The following is a 25,019-nucleotide window of genomic DNA, read 5'->3' as shown; positions in this document are numbered from 1 at the left end:
TTCCTTTTTATAGCTGAGTAATATTCCATTGTATATGTATACACAGCTTCCTTATGCACTTATCTGCTGATGGACATCTAGGTTGCTTACATGTCCTAGCTATTGTACAGTGCTGCAGTGAACATTGGGGTACATGTATCTCTTTCAATTCTGGTTTCCTAGGGGTGTATGCCCAGCAGTGGGATTGGTGGGTCATATGGTAGTTCTATTTCCAGTTTTTTAAAAGAATCTCCACACTGTTCTCCATAGTGTCTGTACCAGTTTGCCTTCCACCCAACAGTGTAGGAGGTTCCCTTTTCTCCACACCCTCTCCAGCATTTATTGTTTGTAGACTTTTTGATCATGGCTATTCTGACCAGCATGAGGTGATACCTCATTGTGGTTTTGATTTGCATTTCTCTAATAATGAGTGATATTGAGCATCTTTTCATGTGTTTATTAGCCATCTATGTGTCTTGTTTAGAGAAACGTCTGTTTTGGTCTTTTGCCCACTTTTTGATTTGGTTGTTCATTTTTCTGGTGTTGAGCTGCATGAGCTACTTATATATTTTGGAGATTATTCTTTTTCATTTGTTTCGTTTGCTATTATTTTCTCCCATTCTGAGATTTGTCATTTTACCTTACTTATAATTGCCTTTGTTGTGTAAAAGCTTTTAAGTTTAATTAGGTCCCATTTGTTTATTTTTGTTTTTATTTCCATTACTCTAGGAGGTGGATCATGGAGGATCTTTCTGTGATTTATATCTGAGAGTGTTCTGCCTGTTTTCCTCTAAGAGTGTTATAGTTTCTGGTCTTAGATTTAGGTCTTTAATCCATTTTGAGTTATTTTTGTATGTGATATTATGAAGGGTTCTAGTTTCATTCTTTTACACATAGTTGACTGGTTTTCCCAGCCCCACGTGTTGAAGAGACTATCTTTCCTCCACTGTATATTTTTACCTTCTTTGTCAAAGATAAGGTGTCCATAGGTGCATGGATTTATCTTTGGATTTCCTATTTTGTTCCAGTGACTATATTTCTGTCTTTGTGCCAGAACCATACTGTCCTGATGTCTGTAGCTGTGTAGTATAGCCTAAACTCAGGAAGATTGATTCCACCAGTTCTGTTCCTCTTTCTCAATCTTGCTTTGGCTGTTTGGGGCCTTTTCAGTTCAGTTCAGTTCAGTCGCTCAGTCATGTCCGACTCTTTGCAACCCCATGAATCGCAGCATGCCAGGCCTCCCTGTCCATCAACAACTCCCAGAATTCACTCAGATTCATGTCCGTCGAGTCAGTGATGTCATCCAGCCATCTCATCCTCTGTCATCCCCTTCTCCTCCTGCCCCCAATCCCTCCCAGCATCAGTCTTTTCCAATGAGTCAACTCTTTGCATGAGGTGGCCAAAGTACTGGAGTTTCAGCTTTAGCATCATTCCTTCCAAAGAAATCCCAGGGCTGATCTTCAGAATGGACTGGTTGGATCTCCTTGCAGTCCAAGGGATTCTCAAGAGTCTTCTCCAACACCACAGTTCAAAAGTATCAATTCTTCGGTGCTCAGCCTTCTTCACAATCCAACTCTCACATCCATACATGGCTACTGGAAAAAACATAACCTTGACTAGACGGACCTTAGTCGGCAAAGTAATGTCTCTGCTTTTGAATATGCTATCTAGGTTGGTCATAACTTTTCTTCCAAGGAGTAAGCGTCTTTTAATTTCATGGCTGCAGTCACCATTTGCAGTGATTTTGGAGCCCAAAAAAATAAAGTCTGACACTGATTCCACTGTTTCCCCATCTATTTCCCTTGAAGTGATGGGACCGGATGCCATGATCTTCATCTTCTGAATGTTGAGCTTTAAGCCAACTTTTTCCCTCTCCTCTTTCACTTTTAAGAGGCTTTTGAGTTCCTCTTCACTTTCTGCCATAAGGATGGTATCATCTGCATATCTGAGGTTATTGATATTTCTCCCGGCAATTTTGATTCCAGCTTGTGTTTCTTCCAGTCCAGCATTTCTCATATATCCATAAAAATTCTGAAATTATTTGTTCTAGTTCTGTGGAAAATGCCATTGGTAGTTTGATAAGGATTGCATTGAATCTATAGATTGCTTTAGGTAGTATACTCATTTTTATTATATTGATTCTTCCAATTGAAGCACATGGTATATTTCTCCATCTATTTGTGTCATATTTGATTTCTTTCATCAGTGTTTTATTCTGTATACTTGGTCTTTTGTTTTTTTAGGCAAATTTATTCCTGAGTATTTTATTCTTTTCAATGCAATAGTGAATGGGATTGTTTCCTTAATTTCTCTTTCTGAGTTTTCATTGTTAGTATATAAGAATGCAAGTGATTTCTGTGTATTAATTTTATTAGCAGTTTCAAACTGGCCTCTGGAAAATATTTCATTGGAATTATATGGGAAAACTCAGTTTTTCATCTTTATCCTTAGAGACTTCTTTGGTCAATTAAGTGGGTTACATCTGAAGAGGCAGTTTTAAAGAAAATTTGAGTTTTAACAAATAGTAAATTACTATTATACCCCACATTAAAATTCAGAATCAAAAGATTACTTTTTTCCCAGTAGGTGTTAAATGACTAATAGCATTCAGGTTCATGTTATTAGTTCAGTTTTTGAGACTGACAAATGTGTGGCACATTTCTTTTAGTTGATTGAAGGAAGATTGAAATGTTTGTGCTGGATTTGGTGGATTCTGTGAGATAGTGTCTGGCTTACAGTTGGTTTAATATCTTCTTTGGGTATATGGCTTGCTTAGTTTGGATTTTGTATGAAGAAAGAAGTTTAAGATACAGATATTATGTCTGCAAAGTTATTTCAATGAATATAATCATGGGGAAGTAGAATAATGGGCATGGCATAAATATGGATTTGAGTAAACAATTCTCCAAAGTTAATTGCATTTCTCTTAATTTGTTTTTTTTGTTTTCAGATAAATCCTACAGAGATTTTAGAGTATTCATCAGATAGTGAAGAAGATGACAGCTCTGAGAACGTCTTGGTCATTGATTCAGAATCCTCTCACAAATACCACATGGATTTTGGGTCAAATGGAACACAGGTTACAGAGAGAGGAGAAAACCTGAGGGTAGAATCTACGGAGACCATTTTGCAGACACCCAAGAAACAGACAAAACTTCCCAAGACTCCAGAAAGTTCAGCAAAGAGGAAGAAGCTTTTAAGGTTAAATACTTTATAAAATAGTTTTTCTTTTTATTAAAAAATCCAAATACCTAAAATGTTAATTTAAAAATATCTATTTATGTCAGAAGGAAGATTTATAGAATAGAATTGTAATTCTGATGAGCAGTTCTAGAGTCCTAATTTCTGGAGATGACTTATGGATTTGTTCATCTAAGTTGAACATCCACTGTTTTGATCATAACCAGTTTATGTAACTGTTTTCCTTAATGGAGATTGGTTGTTTGGGTTTATCAAATTTTATTTAGTAACCATGTTCCAAGTGCTATCTTAGACAATTAATACAAGTAAATGACTGTTCTTATTTTTGAGTGAGTTATGTTTAAAGAGGTAAATAGAAATAAAGAGTATTGAGACTGCTTTTATGATTGTAGTTGGCGAGAGCAAGGATTCACAGGCCTGAAACTGGGCTATGTGTGAAGAACCATAGAAGCTAGGCTACAGAGGGCCAGCAGAATGTGTGAAGGAGCACAGTAGAGCGTGTAAATGCGCTAATGAAGAACACGGTTTGGGATCTGTTGAGGGTGTGTACTTCACAGAGGGCAGGTACAGCACACACCAAGGAGAGCCCAGTGATGGTGTTACTGTTGGGTCAGCTGGGGAGGAGGCAAGGAGCTTGAGTTCTGGAGAGCAGTGTCACCCTCTCCTAGAAGCTGCAATTCAAAGCAGGAGAGGGGCGGGGACCTTAGGGCACACGTTTGATCAGGCTTGATTGGGATCCAGTGTCTAAAAGAGATCCCAGAGGAAAAAAGTGAGATGAGTTAGAAAATAATAGAGAAGACCCAGTGGAGACAGAGAGGTTAGGAATAATCGCTGTCCATGTCCAGGGATGGAAATGGGAGAAGGGGACCTGTTTTGAGTAAAGGAGCAGAGGGGAGACTAGAAGGATGTGACTAATCCAGTGGAATGGATATAGTCTGGTGATCTATCGATGCCTGTTCACTGTTGTTGTTGTTGTTTTTTTTTGACATAAAGTAAGACAGAATGCCTCATGCCCAGAGTGAAGAAGTTATTAAATACCCTTAAATGAGAATGATGTCGTAGTCTATTGAGAAAACAGGAAAGGAATCTAATTAAAGGGATTCAAATGTCCTTTGCTCATGACTGAAGCAACTCCAGCAATATGCAAATAGTTGATTTCTTCTTGTGATTTCTAAGTGATAACTGAGGGATGTCTGTTTTGTGGTTATTCTTTCAGAGTTACTGTGTTGAAATACTAAGAGTGTGGTTGGTGTGATTAGGGCTGTCTGTCTCAGGCATCAGACTGGAAGACTTTCTGTTGACGCTAGGAGGAGCTTTATTGAACTTCCTGAAGGCCCATGGTTGCTGCCTGGAGCAGGTTTGCTGACCTGGTTCGGAAGCAGGGGAAAGGTCACATGTTTCGGCTCATAGGCTCTTCTGTTTAGAGCATCATGTTTTCAGTTGAGAAAATCTCTTGACTAGTTGTCTAGTAATGATGAAAGAAAGACTTGTTGAAGTGAACTTTTATGAAAATGTTACGGATACAGACATCTTGATAATCCTCACAGGGAAGGGTCATGAGCCGTTGTCACAGAAGTTCAGCCAGGGATGGGGTGGGGGGCAGTCTGTGGAAAATGAAACTGCAATGAGAAAAAAGGTGGTTGTTAATTACAGGTTTCCATTATGTAGCACAAATAAAATATTTATAAATGCCATTAAAAGGATTTTTTTTCTTTTTTTTTTAAACCTCATAAGGACTAGCTAGCAAGGATCAAGTTAAGTAGTTGGCATTTCAAGGCTGGAGAACATTGGCCTTCTCTCCTTGTGATTTGTCCAACAGGGAAATGTTAATTCAGTCTCTTTGGGCCTTCTTCCTTGTTTATTCATTTTTAAAAATTTATTTATTTATTTATTTATTTATGGTTGTACTGGGTCCTTGTTGCTCCATGTGGGCTTTCTCTAGTTGCGTGGAGTGCGGGCTACTCTTTGTTGTGGTGCACAGGCTTCTTGTTGCAGTGGCTTCTCTTGTTGCGAAGCACGGGCTCCAGGAGCACTGTCGTCAGTAGCTGCGGCTTGTGGGCCCTGGAGTGTGGGTACAGTAGTTGTGGCGCACAGGCTTAGTTGTTCCTTGGCGTGTGGAATCTTCCCGGACCAGGGATTGAACCCATGTCCCCTATGTTGGGAAGTGGGTTCTTATCCACTGACCCACAAGGGAAGTCCTATTTTTATTTTTATTGATACGTGGCACTGTTTGAGGCATAACTAATGAAAGTTAATCTAACATTGCTTTGAAATTTTAGTTAGGTTGTCAATAATAAGGCCGTATTACACCAGTCTTATGGTCAGGTGTTTTTGTTTTTTTTTTTTTTTTTTTTTTTGCAGTGCTTGCTATATTTGACAGAAAACAAAACTTGAAGATACTGTATAGTACATTTATTTAAATTATTTTCTCTTTACCTGATTTCTTCAAAGAGTGTATTAAAAGTATGTAGTGATTCTTTTTCTGGAAATTAGTTGGAATGTTTTGAATCTTTTTCTTTTTCACTTCACATTTTGTAGAAATGTTTAGCCTTGTCGAACTGATGCCAGTAATCTTTTCAGATATGGTACCAATCTATTTATTTTATATAAAAGATAATTGGACTGTCTTAACTTGCCTGGGAAATGTCATGGATGGAGGAGCCTGAGGGGCTATAGTCCGTAGGGTCGCAAAGAGTCGGACATGACTGAGTGACTTCACTTTCACTTTCACTTTCACTGTATTGGAGAAGGAAATGGCAACCCACTCCAGTATTCTTGCCTGGAGAATCCCAGGGACTGAGGAGCCTGGTGGGCTGCCATCTATGGGGTTGCACAGAGTCGGACACGACTGACGTGACTTAGCAGCAGCAGCAACTTGCTTAGTGAATTTATGAGATCCTCACCATAGACCCCACCCTGGCTCAGCAACATGCAATCAGTGGGGAACTTGTAACTCCCAACTACTCTGTGAGGAGCAGAAAATTTGGATCCAGTATGTAGCACCTCAACTTCTAAAACTTTCACTGGAAGGACTAGCCCCCCAAACACCTAGCTCTAAAAGCCAAAAGGGCTTGTGTCTATGAGACCCACCAGACTCTCAGTTCAGTCGCTCAGTTGTGTTCAACGCTTTGCAACCCCATGGACTGCAGCATGCCAGGCTTCCCTGGCGTCACCAACTTCTGGAGCCTACTCAAACTCATGTACATCCAGTTGGTCATGCCACCAGACTTTAGCAAACATAGATATAGTTCTTAATGAACTTACCAGGACTCCCTGTGGCTATTCCTCTAGGGCTCAGCCCACAGTGAGCTGACAAAATCATCTCCTATTCTTTCTCCCAAAGAGGCCTATTTGCTTATGATAAAAGCTGTTCCTTGAGGGTCAGTTCAGTTCAGTTGCTCATTGTCCAACTGTTTGTGACCCTGTGGACTACAGCAAGCCAGGCTTCCCTGTCCATCACCAGCTCTTAGAGCTTGCTCAAACTCATGTCCATCGAATTGGTGCTGCCATCCGACCAGTTATCCTCTGTCGTCCCCTTCTCCTCCTGCTTTCAATCTTTCCCAACATCAGGGTCTTTCCCAATGAGTCAGTTCTTCACATCAGGTGGCCCAAGTATTGGAATTTCAAAGCTTCAGCATCAGTCCTTCCAGTGAATATTCAGGACTGATTTCCTTTAGGATGGACTGGTTGGATCTCCTTGCAGTCCAAGGGACTCTCAAGAGTCTTCTCCAACACCACAGTTCAAAAGCATCAATTCTTCTGTGCTCAGCTTTCTTTATGGTCCAGCTCTCACATCTATACATGACTACTGGAAAAACCATAGCTTTGAGTAGATGGACCTTTGTTGGCAAAGTAATGTCTCTGCTTCTTAATATGCTGTCTACCTACAAGACCTTCTAGACCTAACTCCCAAAAAAGATGTCATTTTCATCATAGGAGACTGGAATGCAAAAATAGGAAGTCATGAAATACCTGGAGTAACAGGCAAATTTGGCCTTGGAGTACAAAACAAAGTAGGGCAAAGGCTAACAGAGTTTTGCCAAGAGAATGCACTGGCTATAGCAAACACCCTCTTCCAACAACACATGAGAAGATGCTACACATGGACATCACCAGGTGGTCAGTACCAAAATCAGATTGATTATATTCTTTGCAACCAAAGATGGAGAAGCTCTGTACAGTCAGCAAAAACAAGACCAGGAGCTTACTGTGGCTCAGATTATGAACTCCATATTGCCAAATTCAGACTTGAAGAAAGTAGGGAAAACCACTAGACCATTCAGGTGTGACCTAAATCAAATCCCTTATGATTATACAGTGGAAGTGACAAATAGATTCAAGGGATTAGATCTGATAGACTGAGTGTCTGAAGAACTATGGATGGAGATTTGTGACATTATACAGGAGGCAGTGGTCAAAACCATCCCCAAGAAAAATAAATGCAAAAAGGCAAAACGGTTGTCTGAGGAGGCCTTGCAAATAGCTGAGAAAAGAAGAGAAGTGAAAGGCAAAGGAAAAAAGGAAAGATATACCCATTTGAATGCAGAGTTACAGAGAATAGCAAGGAGAGATAAGAAAGCCTTCCTCAATGAACAATATAAAGAAATAGAGGAAAACAATAAAATGGGAAAGACTAGAGATCTCCTCAAGAAAATTAGACATACCAAGGAACATTTCATGCAAAGATGGGCACCATAAAGGACAGAAATGGTGTGGACCTAACAGAAGCAGAAGATATCAAGAGGAGGTGGCAAGAAGAAACAGAAGAGCTATACGAAAAACAGCTTTATGACCCAGATAGCCACGATGGTGTGATCACTCACCTAGAGCCAGACATTCTGGAATGCGAAGTCAAGTGGGCCTTAGGAAGCATCACTATGGACAAAGCTGGTGGAAGTGATGGAATTCCAGTTGAACTATTTCAAATCCTAAAAGATGATGCTGTGAAAGTGCTGCACTCAATATGCCAGCAAATTTGAAAAAACTCAGCAGTGGCCACAGGACTGGAAAAGGTCAGTTTTCATTCCAATCCCAAAGAAAGGCAATGCTCAAAGGCAAAGAATGCTCAAACTACCGCACAATTACCTGAGGATCAGGTTCTAATTTATCACACATCTAGGCTGCTGACTGCCATTCTCCTTGGATACATGGGAGGCCAGCAGGTGCCTTCTTCTCATTCTCTCTCCACATTGCTGTGGGTTGATGATGTCTCCTAGAAGAGGCTTGTGCACATGTCTGGCATTTCAGCTTTTGTGACTGCCACCCAGAGGACATACCTTGATTGCCTGTGTTTGATGGCCAGCAGGACTGGCATTTGTGGATTGAGCAGGACTGTAGCATATAAAGAAGCAGTTCTTATCTGGCTATCCCCAAAGGGCTCAACACAGAGGGAGTGCACGGAAATGCCCAGCTCCCAGTATTTCCCGGCAGAAGGTTACTTGTGTACTTTAAAAGCTGTTGACTGAGATTCTACCTTTGGGACACTGATAGCTCTTGGCACACTCTCAACTTCCAGGAACCACTGAGAACAAAGAAGACATCTTGGATGTTCACAGAAGTTTGCGAGAACCAAGAACTCAGGCCTGGCTGAACAATAAGGTTGTTCTCCTAAACACATAGAGTCAAGCAAAATGAAAAAATAAGAGAAACACATTAAAAAAAAGAAAACAATAGAAAACTCTGGAAACAGACCTTAAGGACAGAGACATAAATGAGTTGCCTGAAAAGAGTTCAAAAATAATGGTCCTAAGGGTGCTCGCTGAGGTCAGGAGAATAATGCAATAGCAAAGTGAAAATTTTAAGAGATAGAGGATATAAGAAAGCACCAAATAGAAGTCACAAAGCTGAAGAATACAATAATTTCATCGAAAAATTAGGTGGAGGGTTTCAACAGCAGTGTAGATCCAGTGGAAGAATGAATCTGTGAACTCAAAAACAGGGCAGGAGAATTCATCCAAACAGAGAACCAAAAAGAGAGAGGAATGGAAAAGACTGAAGATACCTTCAGGGACTTGAGATACCATCAAGTGGGCCAGTATTTCATTGTAGGGGTCTTAGAAGGAGAAGAGAGAAGCAGGCAGAAAGTTCATTCAAAGAAATCATGCCTGAAACTTACCTATGATGGGTAAAGAAACAAATATCTAGATCCAGGAAGTCTAGAAAATTCCTAGTAAGTTGAATCCAAACAGACCCATGTCAAAACATATAATGAAATTATCACAAGTTAAGGTAGATCATTGTAAAAACAGCAAGGGAACATCAGCGTCGTATGTACCAGGAAACACAAGTAAAACTATGAGTTGATTTTTAGCACAGCATTGGCAAACAAGAGGTGTGTGGCATGATAAGTGCTGAAAGGGGAAAAAATGCCAACGTAGAATACTGTACCCAGCAAAGTTGTCCTTCAGAGTTGAACAAGAGGTGAAGCAAAAAAGTTGAAGACGTTCATCAATTATACTAATCTAGCCTTACAGTAGGAGAAGGCAATGGCAACCCACTCCAGGTACTCTTGCCAGGGAAATCTGATGGATGGAGCAGCCTGGTAGGCTTCCATGGCGTCATGAAGAGTCAGACACGACTGAGCAACTTCACTTTCACTTTTCACTTTCATGAACTGGAGAAGGAAATGGCAACCCACTCCAGTGTTCTTGCCTGGAGAATCCCAGGGATGGGAGCCTGGTGGGCCGCCGTCTATGTGGTTGCACAGAGTCGGACACGATTGACGTGACTTAGCAGCAGCAGCCTTACAGTAAGTGCTAAGGGACTTCCTCAAACTGAAAAGAGGGATGTTAAAAGTAATGGGAAACACGTCAGAATAAATCTCACTCGTAAATGTAAATATATCATTATATTCAGAATATTCTAATTCTGTTGTGGTGAGTAAATCACCTCTAAATATAGTATAAAATTAAAAGACAAAAATATTTAAAATTACTGTAACTACAGTGCTTTGTTAATGTATACATACGATAAAAGCATGTAAATTGTACCATCAAAAACATAAAAATGTCAGAGTGGGATAAAGTAAATGTATAGAATTCTAGTAAGCATTTTAACCTAAGTTGTTATCAGCTTCAAATAGATTGCTTTAAATACCAGATGTATTATATAGCCTCGTGGTAACCACAGAGTAAAAAACCTATAATAGATAACAAAGTTAAAGAGAAAGGAATCAAAACATATCGTAGAGAGAAATCAACAAATTGAAATGAAAGGGACAAAGAGAAGACAAAAGGAACAAAGGGTTACAAAAAACTGGAAAGCAATGAACAAATGGCGACAATAAATTCATATTTATCAGTAATTACTTTTGGTATAAATGGACTAAATTCTCCAATCAAAAAACAAAGAGTAGCTGAATGGATTTTTTAAAGAAAAGTCCAACCAAATGCCGCTTGTAAGAAACATCACCTTTAAGTAGAGAGAAACAGACTGAACGTGAAGGGATGGAAAAAAATATTCCATGAAAATGGAAACCTAAAGAAAGAGGGGTAGCTCTACTTATATCATACTGTATAGGCTTTGAGCCAGGAACTATAACAAGCAAGGGAAATTATTTCATAATGATGAAGTCAGCAGTGCATGAACAATCTAACTGCACTTAAAAGAATCATATAAAGAACAACTAGGCCCAAAGTTAGTAGAAGAAATAGTAAAAATCAGTAGGGAAATATATGATATAGATCAAAAAGACAATTGAAAAGATTAATGGAAATGATTAATGTTGTTTTGAAAAGCTAAACAAAATAGACACACACTTACCTAGATACAACAAAAAAAGGAGAAAAGTCTCAAAACTGGAACTAAAAAGGGAGTCATTATAACTAATATATAAATAGAAAGAATTATGATAGGTGCTATAAACAGTTATATGCCAACAAATTGGACAACCTAGAAGAAATGGATAAATCCTAGAAACATTTGACCTTCCAAGATTGAATCAAGGTAAAATTAAAAATTTGAACAGAGGAACTATTAGTGAGATTGAAAGAAAGTAAGAGTTGCTCAGTCCTGTCTAACTCTTTTCAACCCCACCGTCCTTAGCCCTCCAGGCTCCTCTGTCCGTGGAATTTCCCAGGCAATACTGGAGTGGGTTGCTATTCCCTTCTCCAGAGGATCTTCCCTCCCCAGGGATCAAATCTGGGTCTTCTGCACTGCAGTCAGATTCTTTACTGTCAGTAATCAAAAACCTCACAACAAAGAAAAATCCAGGAACAGATGGCTTCACTATTTAATTCTGTCTCATAGTCAATGAAGAATTAATGCCAATATTTTTCAAACTCTTTCCAAGGAGAGAAAAGGAGGAAACAATTGCAAACTCATTTTACATGGCCCTGATACGGAAATCAGACAAGGACACCTGAAGAAAAGAAAATTATAGACCAATATCCCTAATGAACATGGACACAGAAATCCTTAATAAAAGTATTGGCAAATCAAGTTCAACAATATATTAAAAGGATTATGCACCAAGATCAATTGGGATTGATTCTAGAGGTTCAAGGATTGTTTACTCTTCACAAATCAGTCAACATGATATATCACATTAATAAGATAGACAAAAAAAATCATATCATTTCAATAGATGCAGAAAATGTTTTTATAGATATCAACATCCGTTTATGAAAAAAATTTCCCACAAACTGGGTGTTAAGGGAATGTACCTTAACATTGTACAAACCACAAAGTGCAAACCCACAGCAGACATTATACTTCACAGCGAAAAGGTCAAAGCTTTTCCTCTAATATCAAGAACAATGTTCATTCATTCTTGTCACTTTTATTTAACACAGTACTAAAAGTCCTAGCTGCAGTAATTAGGCAAGAAAGAGAAATAAAAGACATCTAAATATCAGAAGAATTAGAGCTTGTCTTATTTACAGATGACATGATACTATACAGGAAAACCTAAAGACTCCCTGAAAAAACTGTGAGAAGTAGTAAATAAATTCAGTAAAGGATACAAACTCAGTATAGGCCTACTTCGTTTTTTTGTGCTTTGCTTCATTGTATTTTACAAATATTGTGTATTTTTGTTTTACAGATTGAAAGTTTATGGCAACCCTGTGTTTTTCTGCCATTTTTAGTAGCATTTTAAAATTAAGATACATACATTTTTATGACATAATGCTGTTGTACATTTAATAGAGTACTGTGTAGTGTAAACTTAATTTTTACATGTATGAAGAAACCAAAAAGTTTCTTGTGATTTGCTTTATTAGGCTAATAAATTCATTGTGTTGATCTGGAACCAATAGTCCCTAGTATCTCTGTGTACAAAAATCAGTTGCATTTCTGTATGCTAACCACAAACATATCCAAAATAAAAATTAAGAAAACAATCCTATTTTACAGTTCCATCAAAAAGAATAAAATACTTGGGAATAAATTTAACCAAGGAGGTAAAAAAAAATACACTTAAAATTATGATATTGGTGAATGAAATTGAGGAAGACAAAAATAAATGGAAAGTTGTTCTGTTCTCATGGATTGAAAGAATTAGTATGGTTAAAATGTCCATACTACCCAGAACTATCTACAGATCTAGTGCAACCCCTATCAAAATTCCAATCTTAAACTTTATGTGGATCCACAAAGACCCCAAATAGCCAAAGCAATCTTGAGAAAGGAGCAAAGTTAGAGGTATCACACTTCCAGATTTCAAACCATATTTCAAAGTGGTAGTGGAGTATGATAGAGAGTCCAGAAGTAAACCTGTGCACATATGGTCAATTAACTCATAACTGTGGAGCCACAAATATACTATGGATAGAGGATAGTCTTTTCAATAGTGTTTGGAAAATTCTACAGCCACATACAAAAGAATGAAACTGAACCCCTGTCTTACACCACTCATTAAAACAACTCAGGTGTTAGATTTCAGCGGAAGACCTGAAAACATAGAAGTCTTAAATGAAAACATAGGTGATAATCTCCTTCACCTTGGTCCTGGTGATTGATTTTGGGGATTTGACACCAAAAGAAAATCTAAAAAAAGCAAAAATAAGCAAGTGGAATTTTTCAAAATAGAAAGCTTCTGCAGAATAAAGGAAACCAGAAGCAAATGAAAAAGGCAACCTACAGAATGGAAAAAAATACTTGGAAATGATTTCTGATAAAGGTTAATATCCAAAACACATAATTAACTCATGCAACTCAATAGCAAAAATATCAAACCATCCGCTTTTAAAAATGAGCAGAAGAATTGAATAGACATTTTCCAAAGAAGGCATTCAGGTGACCAAAGATATGAGAAAAGGTGTTCAACATCAGTTGTCATCAGGAAAATGCAAGTCCAAGCTCACTGAGATGCCACCTAACACCTGTCAGAATGACTGTCTTTAAAAAGACAAGCAATGACAAGTGCTGGCCAGGATGCAGAGAAGCGGGAACCCTTGTGGACTGTTGGTGGGAGTATAAATGGTGCAGCCACTAAGGAAAACAGTATGGAGGCTCTGAGAAAACTGAGTAGATTCTTCCATACTATCCAGCAGTCCCACTTCTGAGAGTGTATTCATGCGAGAAGAGTGCAAACTTTTAGTCATAAAGTGAGTACGTTATGAGGATCTGATGTAAACATGGTGACTGTTATTCAGAACACTACATTGTACAACTGAAATTTGCCAAGAGTGGAGTTTAAATGTTTACATCAAAAAAGAAAAAAAGATAAACATGTGAAGTGGTGGATCTACCAGCTGAGTAAATAGGGGAGGATGCTTTCACAGGTATACATATATCAAATCACCACTGTATGTACCGTATGTACTTTACAAGTTTATTTGTCAAATATGTCTCAATAAAATTGAAAAAGAAAAAAATTATTTTGCGTATATTATAGCACAGCCTTATTGAATCTTTTTTTTTTTTTTAATATACAAGAGACTTTTACTGGAATTGTGATTGTTGACTAGAGATCATGGTGTTTCCATTCCTGAGTTCTGGTGTACCTGCTCAGAATTCCCTGCAGGAATTCTTGGAACAGAGGAATCCTGTGACCAGAGGCTGGGCGGGAATGTAGGTTCTCTCTCAGGCTTCAGATGCTCCTGCATGTGGAGGACAGTTTTGCGTTCATTCATTTTCCCTCTTCATTTTTACCTTTCAATCCTAAGTTCACTTGTAAGATAATGCTTTCAGACTGTATTTTGTCTTTTTTTTCCTTCTCCCTTAAAGTCGTAAGTTTGAAAACAAGCATTTGGTAAATAGGTAATTGTGCAGAGAATACGGTCTTCTGCTTTTCTATGTATTCTTAGTATCTTTAAGTAGCAGGTATTCCCGAAGAGGCAGTAGGCGTGTCACTGAGTCTTGAGCTTGTGATCCCTGGAGCCAGACCTGGTGTTCCCCCAGCTGTGCCCCTCAGCAGATGTCTCACCTTGCGCAGTGTTACACTCTCAGTGCTTCTGTTCGTCATGTGTGACGTGAGGATGCCAATAGTGCCTGCTTAGTCACTTCATGTGAACAGGATGATCTGAAGAAAGGCTTACCTATGTATAAAGTAGAGATGCTTTGGCATATATATGACTGTGAGAATTTTTAAAAATTTCCTGTAATATATGCTGCTCTCACGCACACATATTCAGAAATAATTAGTGCCTGTAGAAAAAAAACTACCTAATAGGAAAATGAAGTAATTTGTAGTGATAATACATATAATGTATATTAAAATGAGGTCTTTTAATCACTGTGGAAAGAGTGCAGGGTGCAAGTAAAAATCTAACAGAGTCAGCAATGGCAGTGACGAGCATTTCTTGAAGACTGACTAAATGCCAAACGCAGTGTCCTTTCTGTTTCCTCATCTGGCTAGTTATACAATAGTGAAGAATTTTCCTGACCTCTCTCTAAGCTCTGACTTTCTTCATGTATGAGTTGGGTGTTGATATCTGTTGTTTCTACATCAAAGGAATATTATTAGAATAAAATGAGATAATGTAGTGAAATGATCAGTGAACATAGTTTTATGAGATAATACACTGATGACTTACATAGTCAAATGGTGATTAACACCTGATGATGGTTTCTCTTGTGGTCACAGATATGTTAGGAACTGCTGACTCTTCTGAATGTAGGTAGTTCATGGAAAAACCCAAATGAGCTTTATAATTGATCTGTATATCTATTTATTCATTGATAGATCGGGTCTCTTGTGAAGTGCCTGTGTATCCTCTATTATGAGTCATTTTCCTTCCATTCATGGAAGTTTTTTCCTTTGTATAATGTTGATATCCTTCCTGTATTTACAGTTAATACTTATCTCTAGGTCAAGTAATGAGCTCATACCTGGATCCTCAATTATTTGAGTGTTCTGCCTGTCAACTGGGTGCAGGTTTTATTCTTGATTACAACTCTGAACCCATTTTACACTTATCTTTTTGCCCGTCTGCAGATTAGACGATAAGGTCCACCGTGGTGTGGCTTGTTGCCTTCTTCACATCCTTGGCACCTGTGCTTGGCTCGGCATAGCAGGAAACACATAATCAGTATATATGTATGGAGTAAGTTAGCTAAGAAAGAGTAGTCAGAAAGTCAGACTCATCTCAGAGGAGCCCACATTTCTAAGAATCAGAAAACTGATCATCCAAGAAGTCTTAAAAAAGGAGATAACTAATGTAGAAGGATTTGACCTATAGGAAGAGAATGTAATGCCAAATGAGTTAAAACTTGCATGCCCTGATTGGAGGGTATAAAATATAAATGTTCCAACTCTTCTGAAGCTTTTCTTTTCACTAAACTTAATACATTATAATTTGTTGAACAGAGGCGGGCTAGCAGAAAGACTTAATGGACTGCAGAATCGAGAGAGATCCACCATTTCTTTGTGGAGACATCAGGGTCTTTCTTACCAAAAGACACTTTCAGGTAAGGCTTGCACAGGTATATGTGAGTAAAGAATATGCCAGGTAAAAGTATTTTTACATTAAAATATATAAAGTTGATCATTACTGTTTTTACCCCTTTTTCTCTAGGTGCCAAAGGTCTGAGTTGGAGGGTTCTGTATTATATCTGTTTTTGCTTTATCTGTTTCAGTAGCTTTCTGATTGTTGCAACTGTGACCCATAGTAAGCAGTACATCTTACTGCATCTCATAATACACACACAACATTCACACATCACACACACACCTGAAACAGACATTCAGTAAACACTAACCTAACATTTACACATATCACTCATACACAGACACACACCTGAAACATTCACACATATCATTCACACACACACACACACACACACACACACACCTGAAACAAACATTCAGTAAACACTAGCTTCAGTAGTATCCCAAGTCCTTGTCTCACTGAATTGATGTAGGACCCTTCTAATGAGGTGCAGTATGCAGCTTAGAAGTTGCTGCTTCAACTTCTCGTTACAGTGAATTAACCAGATGGTCAAGCATAGAGCTGAGAGAGTATCTTCTGGAGGTGGGACAAGAAAAATACCAAGTGAAACAAGTATGACTGGGTGCTGAGACTGAAGGGAACAGATGAGCTTTTGTTTGGCTCATCAACACCAGATAGCTTATTTGGAATTTTCCTTTTGTTTTCTTTTCTTTCATTTGAGAATAGAGGGTACTTACTGATATAATGAGTAAAAGAGAAAAGCAAAATAAAAAAACAGACAAAAATTATCTATTAATTTGAAAACATGAATAAGACCAACTCCAATAGATTGTTCTTTTAGAAGTCTTTGTATTTAAGAATTTGGTTTTGTTTTTCTCTTTGATGAATTTCTTATTTTTCAGACCTATGAATCCTCTCCTTGATATTTGTAATAAGTTGTGTCTTTTTCTTTACTTTTGATATACCTCACTATAGGCATATATTAGGAAGAACATTTCACTGGTCTTTTGTTTCCTTTGTAGGCTGGCAGAAGACTTTTTTTCCTTTCAATATGAAAAAGTATTTTCTCACTTCTGTATGTTTATAGCAACTGATAAATAGGAAAAAAAAAAACTTGTAAATATGAAATAGAGGTAATTTCCTGTCTCCCCAATCCCAGGAACTAACATATAGTGAACAGCTGAAATTCAGGGATGGATTCATGGGGTATCTCTGTGATGAAACCCTGTGAGCCTAGAGCCTATTATACAGAGTGAAGTAAGTCGGAGAAAAACAAATATTAACACACATATGTGGAATCTAGAAAAAACTGATGCACCTATTTGCAGGGAAGAAATGGATACGCAGAGAACATGTTTGTGGACATATCGTGGGGGAGGAAAGGGAAGTATGAATTGAGAAAGTAGCATTGACATATATACACTACCATGTGTGAAACAGAGAGCTAATGGGAAGCTGCTGAATAACACAGGAAGCCCAGCCTGGTGCTCTGTGACGACCTAGAGGGGTGGGATAGGGGGAGAGAGGGAGAGGCTCAAGAGGGAGAGGATATATACACATGTGTAATTATGGCTTATTTGTGTTGTTGTTTGGCAGAAACCATCACAACATTGTAAAGCAATTATCCTCCAATTAAAACATATTTTTAAAACTGAGGTTGATTTTCTCAGTGAGGCAGTTGTTACAATGCCGTGTAACAAGATGCTCCTTGTCTTTGAGCATCATTAACTGTGAGTGCTCAGAAGTTTCATCTCCAGGGGCACAGCGGGTCCCGGGCACTGCTCCTGGAGCCCTCCTCGCCCTTTGCTGTGCCCCTGAGGCGCTGGAAGCATCCAGAGTAGTGGCCCCTGTGGAGTGGGGCGCCCTCCGCCCTGCTGGAGTGAGAAGCCAGAAATCTGGCCCCTGCCTCTTTCTCAGTGCTTCCCAGGGACCTGCCTGAGACTTGGGAGGCCCCTGAAACAGGGTCGTGTTCAAGACTGCCCACTGGCGTGGTCAAGAGAGGAAGAAGTAATGACAGGGCCAGCATTTTCTATACAGTGGCAGTGATGTGAGCCCGAAGAACCAGGGCTTTTGTAGATATGTGTTGTCTCCTTGTGTTGGGCTGTGCTTAGTCGCTCAGTCATGTCCGACTCTTTGCGACCCCACAGACTGCAGCCTGCCAGGCTCCTCTGTCCTGGAGGAGTCTCCAGGCAAGAATACTGGAGTAGGTTGCCATGTCCTTCTTAATTTCTTCATTGCAGTATTTTCTCATAAATAAAAAGTTGTCTTGGTGTTAGTAAATGGTTGATTATTTCTGCCAAACCTAGTTAGTTGGTAAACTAAGATCCTTCAATTACTTGAAAAAAATACTTGATAGAAAATACATATGACTTGGTCTAAGTATTCTAGTATTGAGAGTTTAAAGCTAGGAAAGAGAGGCGTGTGGTTGGCTGTTTATTTAATTTGTCTGATATTTGGCAGTATTGTGCCGGTTAAATTTTTAGTTTCTGTGAGGACATGGGGTTTTTGACATAATATGACAAGTTTAAAAACAATACATGTTTGTTCAGATTTATGGAATGAGAATGACATGGCCTGAAACAGTTTGCAGTTTCCTAGGTCCAAGTCTTAATCTCATTTAAAATGTTTTCTTCAACTCCTTGGTCTATCTTACTTATTTACCCTTTGCTTCAAGTGAAGGGACCTTGCCTGTGACCTGCTCAGTGTGGGTCAGCTCCAGGGTGCTGAGGAGGTCTAGCTGCAGTTCTTTTTCTTAACTTCCGCTTTCCTCTGGGGTCAAGGGAGCTGCCTCTGGAGTATTTCTAGCTTCCCTCTGACCAATAAAACCAGAAAGCTGATTAGTGTCTAAGCTTTATTTTTTCTGCTTTTTATATTCAAACCCACATTTAGGGACGGCAGTGGTATTTAATATTGCTCTTTGTAGTCATGGGCAAGAGGAACTCACATTAATACTCTGAGTTATTTAAGTCAGGAAACAAACTATGATACCAGTTTACCCACTGTTAGAACTGTAACTTCATGTCCCAAATGACTGTAATTTCCAGTGATCATTGTAAGTTAGTAGAAAAGAGTTCATACGATCAAGTTATTTCATAATTATGTTAAAATATTGATGGGACCTGAGAGAGAGGAAGGGATACTGAACCAAACTCAACTCTCCAGCTAATGTGTGTCACCCCTTAGCTGTTTCTGCCACATTATTTTTCATCTCTTGTGAGTTTTTCTACCGAAAAACCTATGTAATGAGATTTGGTGGCACAGCAGAAGTAAATGATGGTTTCAGATTCCCTGCAAGTTTATTTAATCTGTGCTTTCTCCATTTCTTTTTACATGAAAAGAAAAACGGTAGTTCTACAGATTCTTTTCTCATAGATCTGAGGTTTAAAAGAATCTTTATTTCTGTTTTCTTCTGTAAATTATCCAAAAATAAGACTGCAAAGTTAGCCCATTCTAAATGAATTATATACTGTGTAACACATATCTGCTGTTGAATTCCACATGTGGCTCAATGAATAAAAATTCATTCATAGAGTTAAATTGGGACCTCTTTAATGACAAAAATTATCTGTATGTTCAAAATGCTAGTTTTGACCTTTAGAAAAGCATTGATATTGGCAAGGCAGCATTCCCTTTGGCTTGCTCAAGCAATTGTTTTACCCTCCAGCCTAGTTCAGTATCGTGTCGGCCTTTGTCCTGATGTGAAATCTTGAGTGTGTCATCGTAACCTTTTCACCAGTCTATCTTTCCAAACTCTGCCAGCTCATTTTTACTTTTACATTTTACTTTCAGAGAGGTTGTAATTTCCACTTGGGACCTTGGTGCCTGAAGGAGCCTGCTTGAAAGTGGGAGTCCAGGCTTGACTGCCTTTGTCTCCCCAGAAGATGGTGAGGAAGGGGAGTGAGCCGGCCGACTTGGCGGCCTGCTCCCCAGCTGTTCCCCATAAGTGTTGCTGCAGGAAGGTGGTCTTAGAGTGGGCGGCTGCTTATCACACAATGCTCGTAAGCTTTTCGAACACATTCTGTTACAAAATAGGAAACTTTGCAGCCCGCATGCAGAATAAGTAAGTTCTTGAATTAGTAAAATGCCTTACAAAGTTTGGAAAACAAATTGGAAACTGCCTTTTTTCTGTGACAGCGATTTATGAGGCTAGCAACTTGAGCACACCCGCTTCCATGCCCTGTGACGCTGCTCCATCTCCACCAGTATGCGGAAGTGGTCATTCCTCGGAGCTGTGTTCATGCAGCCTTCACGCAGCCGGTCGCCCTTCCTTCAGGGACACGCTGCCTCCTGTCTGCCTCCTCCTGTGTACACTTTCCTCCTGTATGAGTCCTCCTCTGTGAGCAGCTTCAGCAGGTGTTTGTCAGGCTTCTGCCTTGACCTCTTCTGTTCTGTGTCCCCTTCCTGGATAATCTAGGATCTCCATGCCAGCCCCCTGACTCTCAGGGCTGCTGGGCAGTCTGGAAACTGTCCTGGCCCAGCGCCAGCACCACCGGCACCTCGGTGCCTGCAGACCCAGCAGACCAGTGTGCCTGCCACCTGCTACCCCAGCCCACACACCGAGTGTCTTCCATGGGCTCTCCTTTTTTTTCCCCCCCTGGTCTCTTGCACATGTTTTCAACCCATTAAGTCCCTCAGTGCCGGTGATTCTACCTCACAGCTCTCTCTCAGGTGAGACCTCTTCAGCAATCCCATCTGCCACAAGCTCAGGCCCCTGTCCCCTTGCGCCTGGATTACTGCATCAGCCCCTGCCTGGTCTCCCTGCCCCTGCCTGTCCTCATTTTCAGCCTGTTGGGGTCATTATGCTAAGAGGCAAATCTATCACTTGCCTGCTTTAAAAAATGTCCATTGACTGCCTCTTATGTTGGAGTAAGTGTCCATCACCGTCGGAGCCTGTGGTATGAGCTTTCTTGGTTTGGGTCTTGGCCCACCCAACTAGTTATTTCTCGCATACGTACCACCCTGCACCTGTCACAGCTGCCCTCCACCTGCCATGTCTTTCGTGATAGCCACCTGACCACCAGGCCCAGTACACTTTCCTCTGTTGGTAGTTACACTGCTGGCGTCCTGTTGTTCAGTAGGTATTCCAAGTAAAGGCAAACCCTAGCTCTGCAAAGTGCCGCAAGGATGTGCAGGGCTGACCCCAACCCTGGGCTGTGCCCGGGGACTCAGCAGGTGTTTATGAAGTGAATAAATGGCGTCAGTGGTATATTTAAAATTTTTCCATGACACCGGAGTGCAGAAATGGCCCTAGCTCTGCTGGAGCTGAAGGCCCGTGCAGGTCACTTGATCTGTGCCTCTTTCTTTCCTGAGAAAATTTGTCTCAGCCAAACCTTTGGTGATTTCTCTTTGAGATCCTGTGTTGCCATTGTCCACTGTTCCGGCGGGAAGTCATCCTCCGAGCGCCCCCCTCAGTCTCTCTGGTTATTGTACTCCCGGGTCTCTCCATGCATGTCCTTGGAGAGACGATAAACTTTTTGATGTCATTTCATTTTAATCCTTCAGCTGATTACTCTCCTTTTCCCTCTCCTCCCTCTTAGGGTCTATTACAATGTCCTTGGAAAGGGGATGGCACCCACCCCTGAAATAACCTGCTCTGCTTTAGTAGTTGTGAATTCACTGTAATTCCTGCTGGAACGTACACTGCTCTAATTATTGATACCGCCTGTGTGTGTGCTAATACATATCCAACTGTTTTGTGACCCTATGACCTGCTGCCTGCCAGGCTCTTGTCTGTAGACTTTGCCAGGCAGGAATACTGTAGTGGGTTGCCATTTCCTCCTCTAGGGGATCTTCCCGACCCAGGGGTCAAACCCACATCTCTTGTATCTCCTGCATCACCAGGCGGATTCTTTACCACAACACCAACTGGGAAGCTTGCCTATTTTGACCCAATTTAAAGTGGCTTAACTGATGGATTAGAAGTTCTTCACTAGAATATCCTTTACGAATAGTTCTCAGAGAGTGGGAGGGGATTAGGGTTGCTGTTGGAGTAAGTATCAAGTGTAACAGGGCCTTAGGGACACCCTGGATCTGTCCACATGTCAGTACATGTGTCTTTAGTTCTTTTTGCTGCAGGGTTTTCAGCATTTTGGACTGACAGTGAGTGTGCACTTTGCACAGATGCACACGCACTCTAGCCTCCCTCAGGATGGCTTAGAGAAGGTGGATGTGAGCCCTGATTTCTAGAGGACTCTGCTAGTTAATAACTATCCAGAAGTAGTAATTTGCTGTTTTGTAGTTGGGTTCCTAAAATTTTTCTCAAGACATTTGATTGCTTTATAGCTGATGTTAAATATATAAAAAATTAGAGATATTTAACAGCCCTATGATCTTTTAAAAGTTGTTTTCAGTGTGATTTTTAAAATTTTTTTACTTTGAGGAAGTTGCTTTACGATGTTAGGATGGTTTCTGCTGTATGATAGTGCAAATCAGTCATGATTATACATCTATCCCTTCCTGCTTGTGCCTGCCTCCCCTTCGCTCATCTGGCCCTCTAGGTCGTTGCGGAGTGCCCGGCTGAGCTCCCTGCGTCATGCAGCAGCCTCTCACCGGCTGTCTGCTTTTCACAGGGCAGTGTGTATATGTCAGTGCTGCCCCTCAGTCCATCCCACCCTCTCCCTCCCCAACAGTATCCACAAGTCTGTTCTATACATCGGCATCTCCATTCCTTCCCTGCAAATAGGTTCATCAGTACTGTTTTTCTAGATTCCATATATATGCTAATGCATATATACATATAAGCGATATTTGTTTTTCTCTTTCTGACTTCACTCCATATAACAGGCTCTAGCTTCATCCCCCTCACTACAACGGACTCAAATTCATACTTTTTTATGGCTGAGTAATATTCCATAGTATATATGTACCATATCTTCTTTATCCACTCACCTGTCAGTGGACATCTAGGTTGCTTCTGTGTCCTGGCTATTGTAACTAGGGCTGCAATAAACACTGGGATACATATGTCTTTTTGAACTGTGGTTTTCTCAGGATATATGTCCAGTAGTGGGATTGCTGGGTCATATGGTAGTTTTATTCCTAGTTTTTTTTTTTGTTTTTAACGAATCTCCATACTGCTATCCATAGTGTCTGTATAAATTTACATTTCTACCAACAGTGAAAGAGGGTTCCCTTTTCTCTACACCCTCTCTGGCATTTATTGCTTGTGGATTTTTTGCTGATGGCCATTCTGGCTGCTATGAGGTGATAACCTCTTTGCAGTTTTGATTTTCATTTCTCTAATAATGAATAATATTGAGTATCTTTTGAGCATCTTTTCATGAATTTATTGGCCATTTGTATGTCTATTTTTGGAGAAATGTCTAGTTAGGTCTTCTGCCCATTTTTTGATTGGGCTGTTTCTTTTTCTTATATTGAGCTGTATGAGCTGCTTATATATTTTGGAGATTAATCTTTTGTCAGTTGTTTCATTTGCAATTATTTTCTCCCATTCTGAGAGTTGTCTTTTCATCTTGTTCATAGTTTCCTTTGCTGCGCAGAAGCTTTTAAGTTTCATTAGGTCCCATTTGTTTATTTTTGTTTTTATTTCCATTATTCTAGCAGGTGGGCAATATGATTTTTGAACACCATTTTAATACTGTTTTCTAAGCCAAAAATATTACCTACAATACTATGAAGGAAAGTTTTTAAACAAGGAAGTTTTTCAATAAGGAAGACCTTGCTTTGTGTGTACTCAGCGTGGAAGGGTCAGTTTGCACATCACGTGGTCCCAGACACAGCTCACCTTTGGAAATCTAACCCGTACTAGACCCTGTGTCAGCTTGGGCAGCCATAACTTAGTACCACAGACTGGGTGACTTGGATAGCAGACGTTATTGCTCAGAGCTCTTTAGGCCGAAATTCTGAAGTCAGGGTGCTGGCAAGATCTAGTTCTAGCGAGGCTCTCTTCCTGGCTTTTAGGCAGCTGCCATCTGGTTGTATGCTTATGCAGAGAGAGAGAGATCTGGTTCTTTAGTTTCTCTTCTTATTTTAAGGGCACTTTGGCCATCTGATGTGAAGAGCCAACTCATTGGAAAAGGCCCTGATGCTGGGAACGGTTGAAGGCAAAAGGATAAGGGGATGACAGGGTAAGATGGTTTGGGTGGCATCACCGACTCAAAAGGCATGACTTTGAGCAGGCTTCGGAAGATAGTGAAGGACAGGGACGCTGGTGTGCTGCTGTCCATGGGGTCACAAAGAGTCAGACATGACTTAGAAATTGAACAACAACAAAGAACAGTAATCCTTTAAAATCAGTGCCCCAATCCTTATGACCTCATTTAAGTTTGGACCCTTCCTTAGAGGCCCCGTGTCTAACTATATCCACACTGGGAGGCGAGGGAGCTTCAGTGTATGAGTTTTGAGGGACCGAAGCATCCAGTCTCAAATATTCTGCCCTAGCCTTCAATAGTTCATGTCCTTCTCACATTCAAAATGCATTCATTCTATCCCAGCAGCCCCCAAACCCTTAAGCCTTTCCAGCATCGGCTCTATAGTCCAGAGTTTTGTCTAGATGTCTGAATCAGATGTAAATGAGACTTGAGGTTCGATTCCAGCCTGAGACAGAATTCCTCAGTAGCTGTGAAACCACAGTCATGTGCTTCTGGATACAGTGCGGTCAGGTATAGGACAGACATTGCCTTTCCACAGGAAGAAACAGGAAGGAAGAATGCAGTGATAAGTCCCAAGCAAGCCCAGAAACTACCAAGGGTCATTCTATTAATTTTAAAGGTCAAGGAAAATCCTCTTTGGTTCAGTGTTCTGCCATCCAGGCCCCCCGGAGGACGGTGTCACCCCATGGCTCTGTTGGACCTCTCACTGAGGGCTCTCTACAGAGACACCACCTCTGGGACGGAGGAGGGCATCTTCTCCCCACAAACCCAAGATGCTGCCCCGCCCTTGGAAGCACAGAAAGGCGTATCAGCCCTGCCCCGGCCTTGTGCTGAGAGTGGCAGCCCTTAGGATCTCTGGGTGGCCTTTAGGGTCATCATTCCCTTTTTTGAAGGT

At 40.2% G+C, this 25,019-nt stretch overlaps 1 protein-coding gene and 1 long non-coding RNA gene across 21 annotated transcripts in view; one reads left to right on the top strand and one right to left on the bottom strand.

Annotated features, from left to right (window-relative positions):
- SPIDR (scaffold protein involved in DNA repair) overlaps positions 1–25,019 on the top strand; it is a 283,040-nt gene that overhangs the window by 101,998 nt on the left and 156,023 nt on the right. For all 20 annotated transcript variants that reach the window (XM_069599972.1, XM_069599975.1, XM_069599974.1 and 17 more), the window contains 2 exons: positions 2,930–3,180; positions 15,932–16,032. In XM_069599972.1, the coding sequence (XP_069456073.1) occupies positions 2,930–3,180; positions 15,932–16,032 (352 nt within the window). The remainder of the gene's footprint in view (positions 1–2,929; positions 3,181–15,931; positions 16,033–25,019) is intronic.
- Positions 4,472–9,930, bottom strand: LOC138445754 (uncharacterized). Its single transcript, XR_011258987.1, has 2 exons — positions 9,568–9,930; positions 4,472–4,799 (listed from the first exon to the last, which is right to left on the bottom strand). It is a non-coding gene; the product is annotated as an uncharacterized lncRNA (long non-coding RNA).

The sequence above is a fragment of the Ovis canadensis genome, chromosome 9, assembly GCF_042477335.2.
Source record: "Ovis canadensis isolate MfBH-ARS-UI-01 breed Bighorn chromosome 9, ARS-UI_OviCan_v2, whole genome shotgun sequence".
Taxonomy (NCBI): Eukaryota; Metazoa; Chordata; class Mammalia; order Artiodactyla; family Bovidae; genus Ovis; species Ovis canadensis.
The sequence above is the reverse complement of the archived record's forward strand: the minus strand, read 5'-3'. Positions and strand labels throughout refer to the sequence as shown.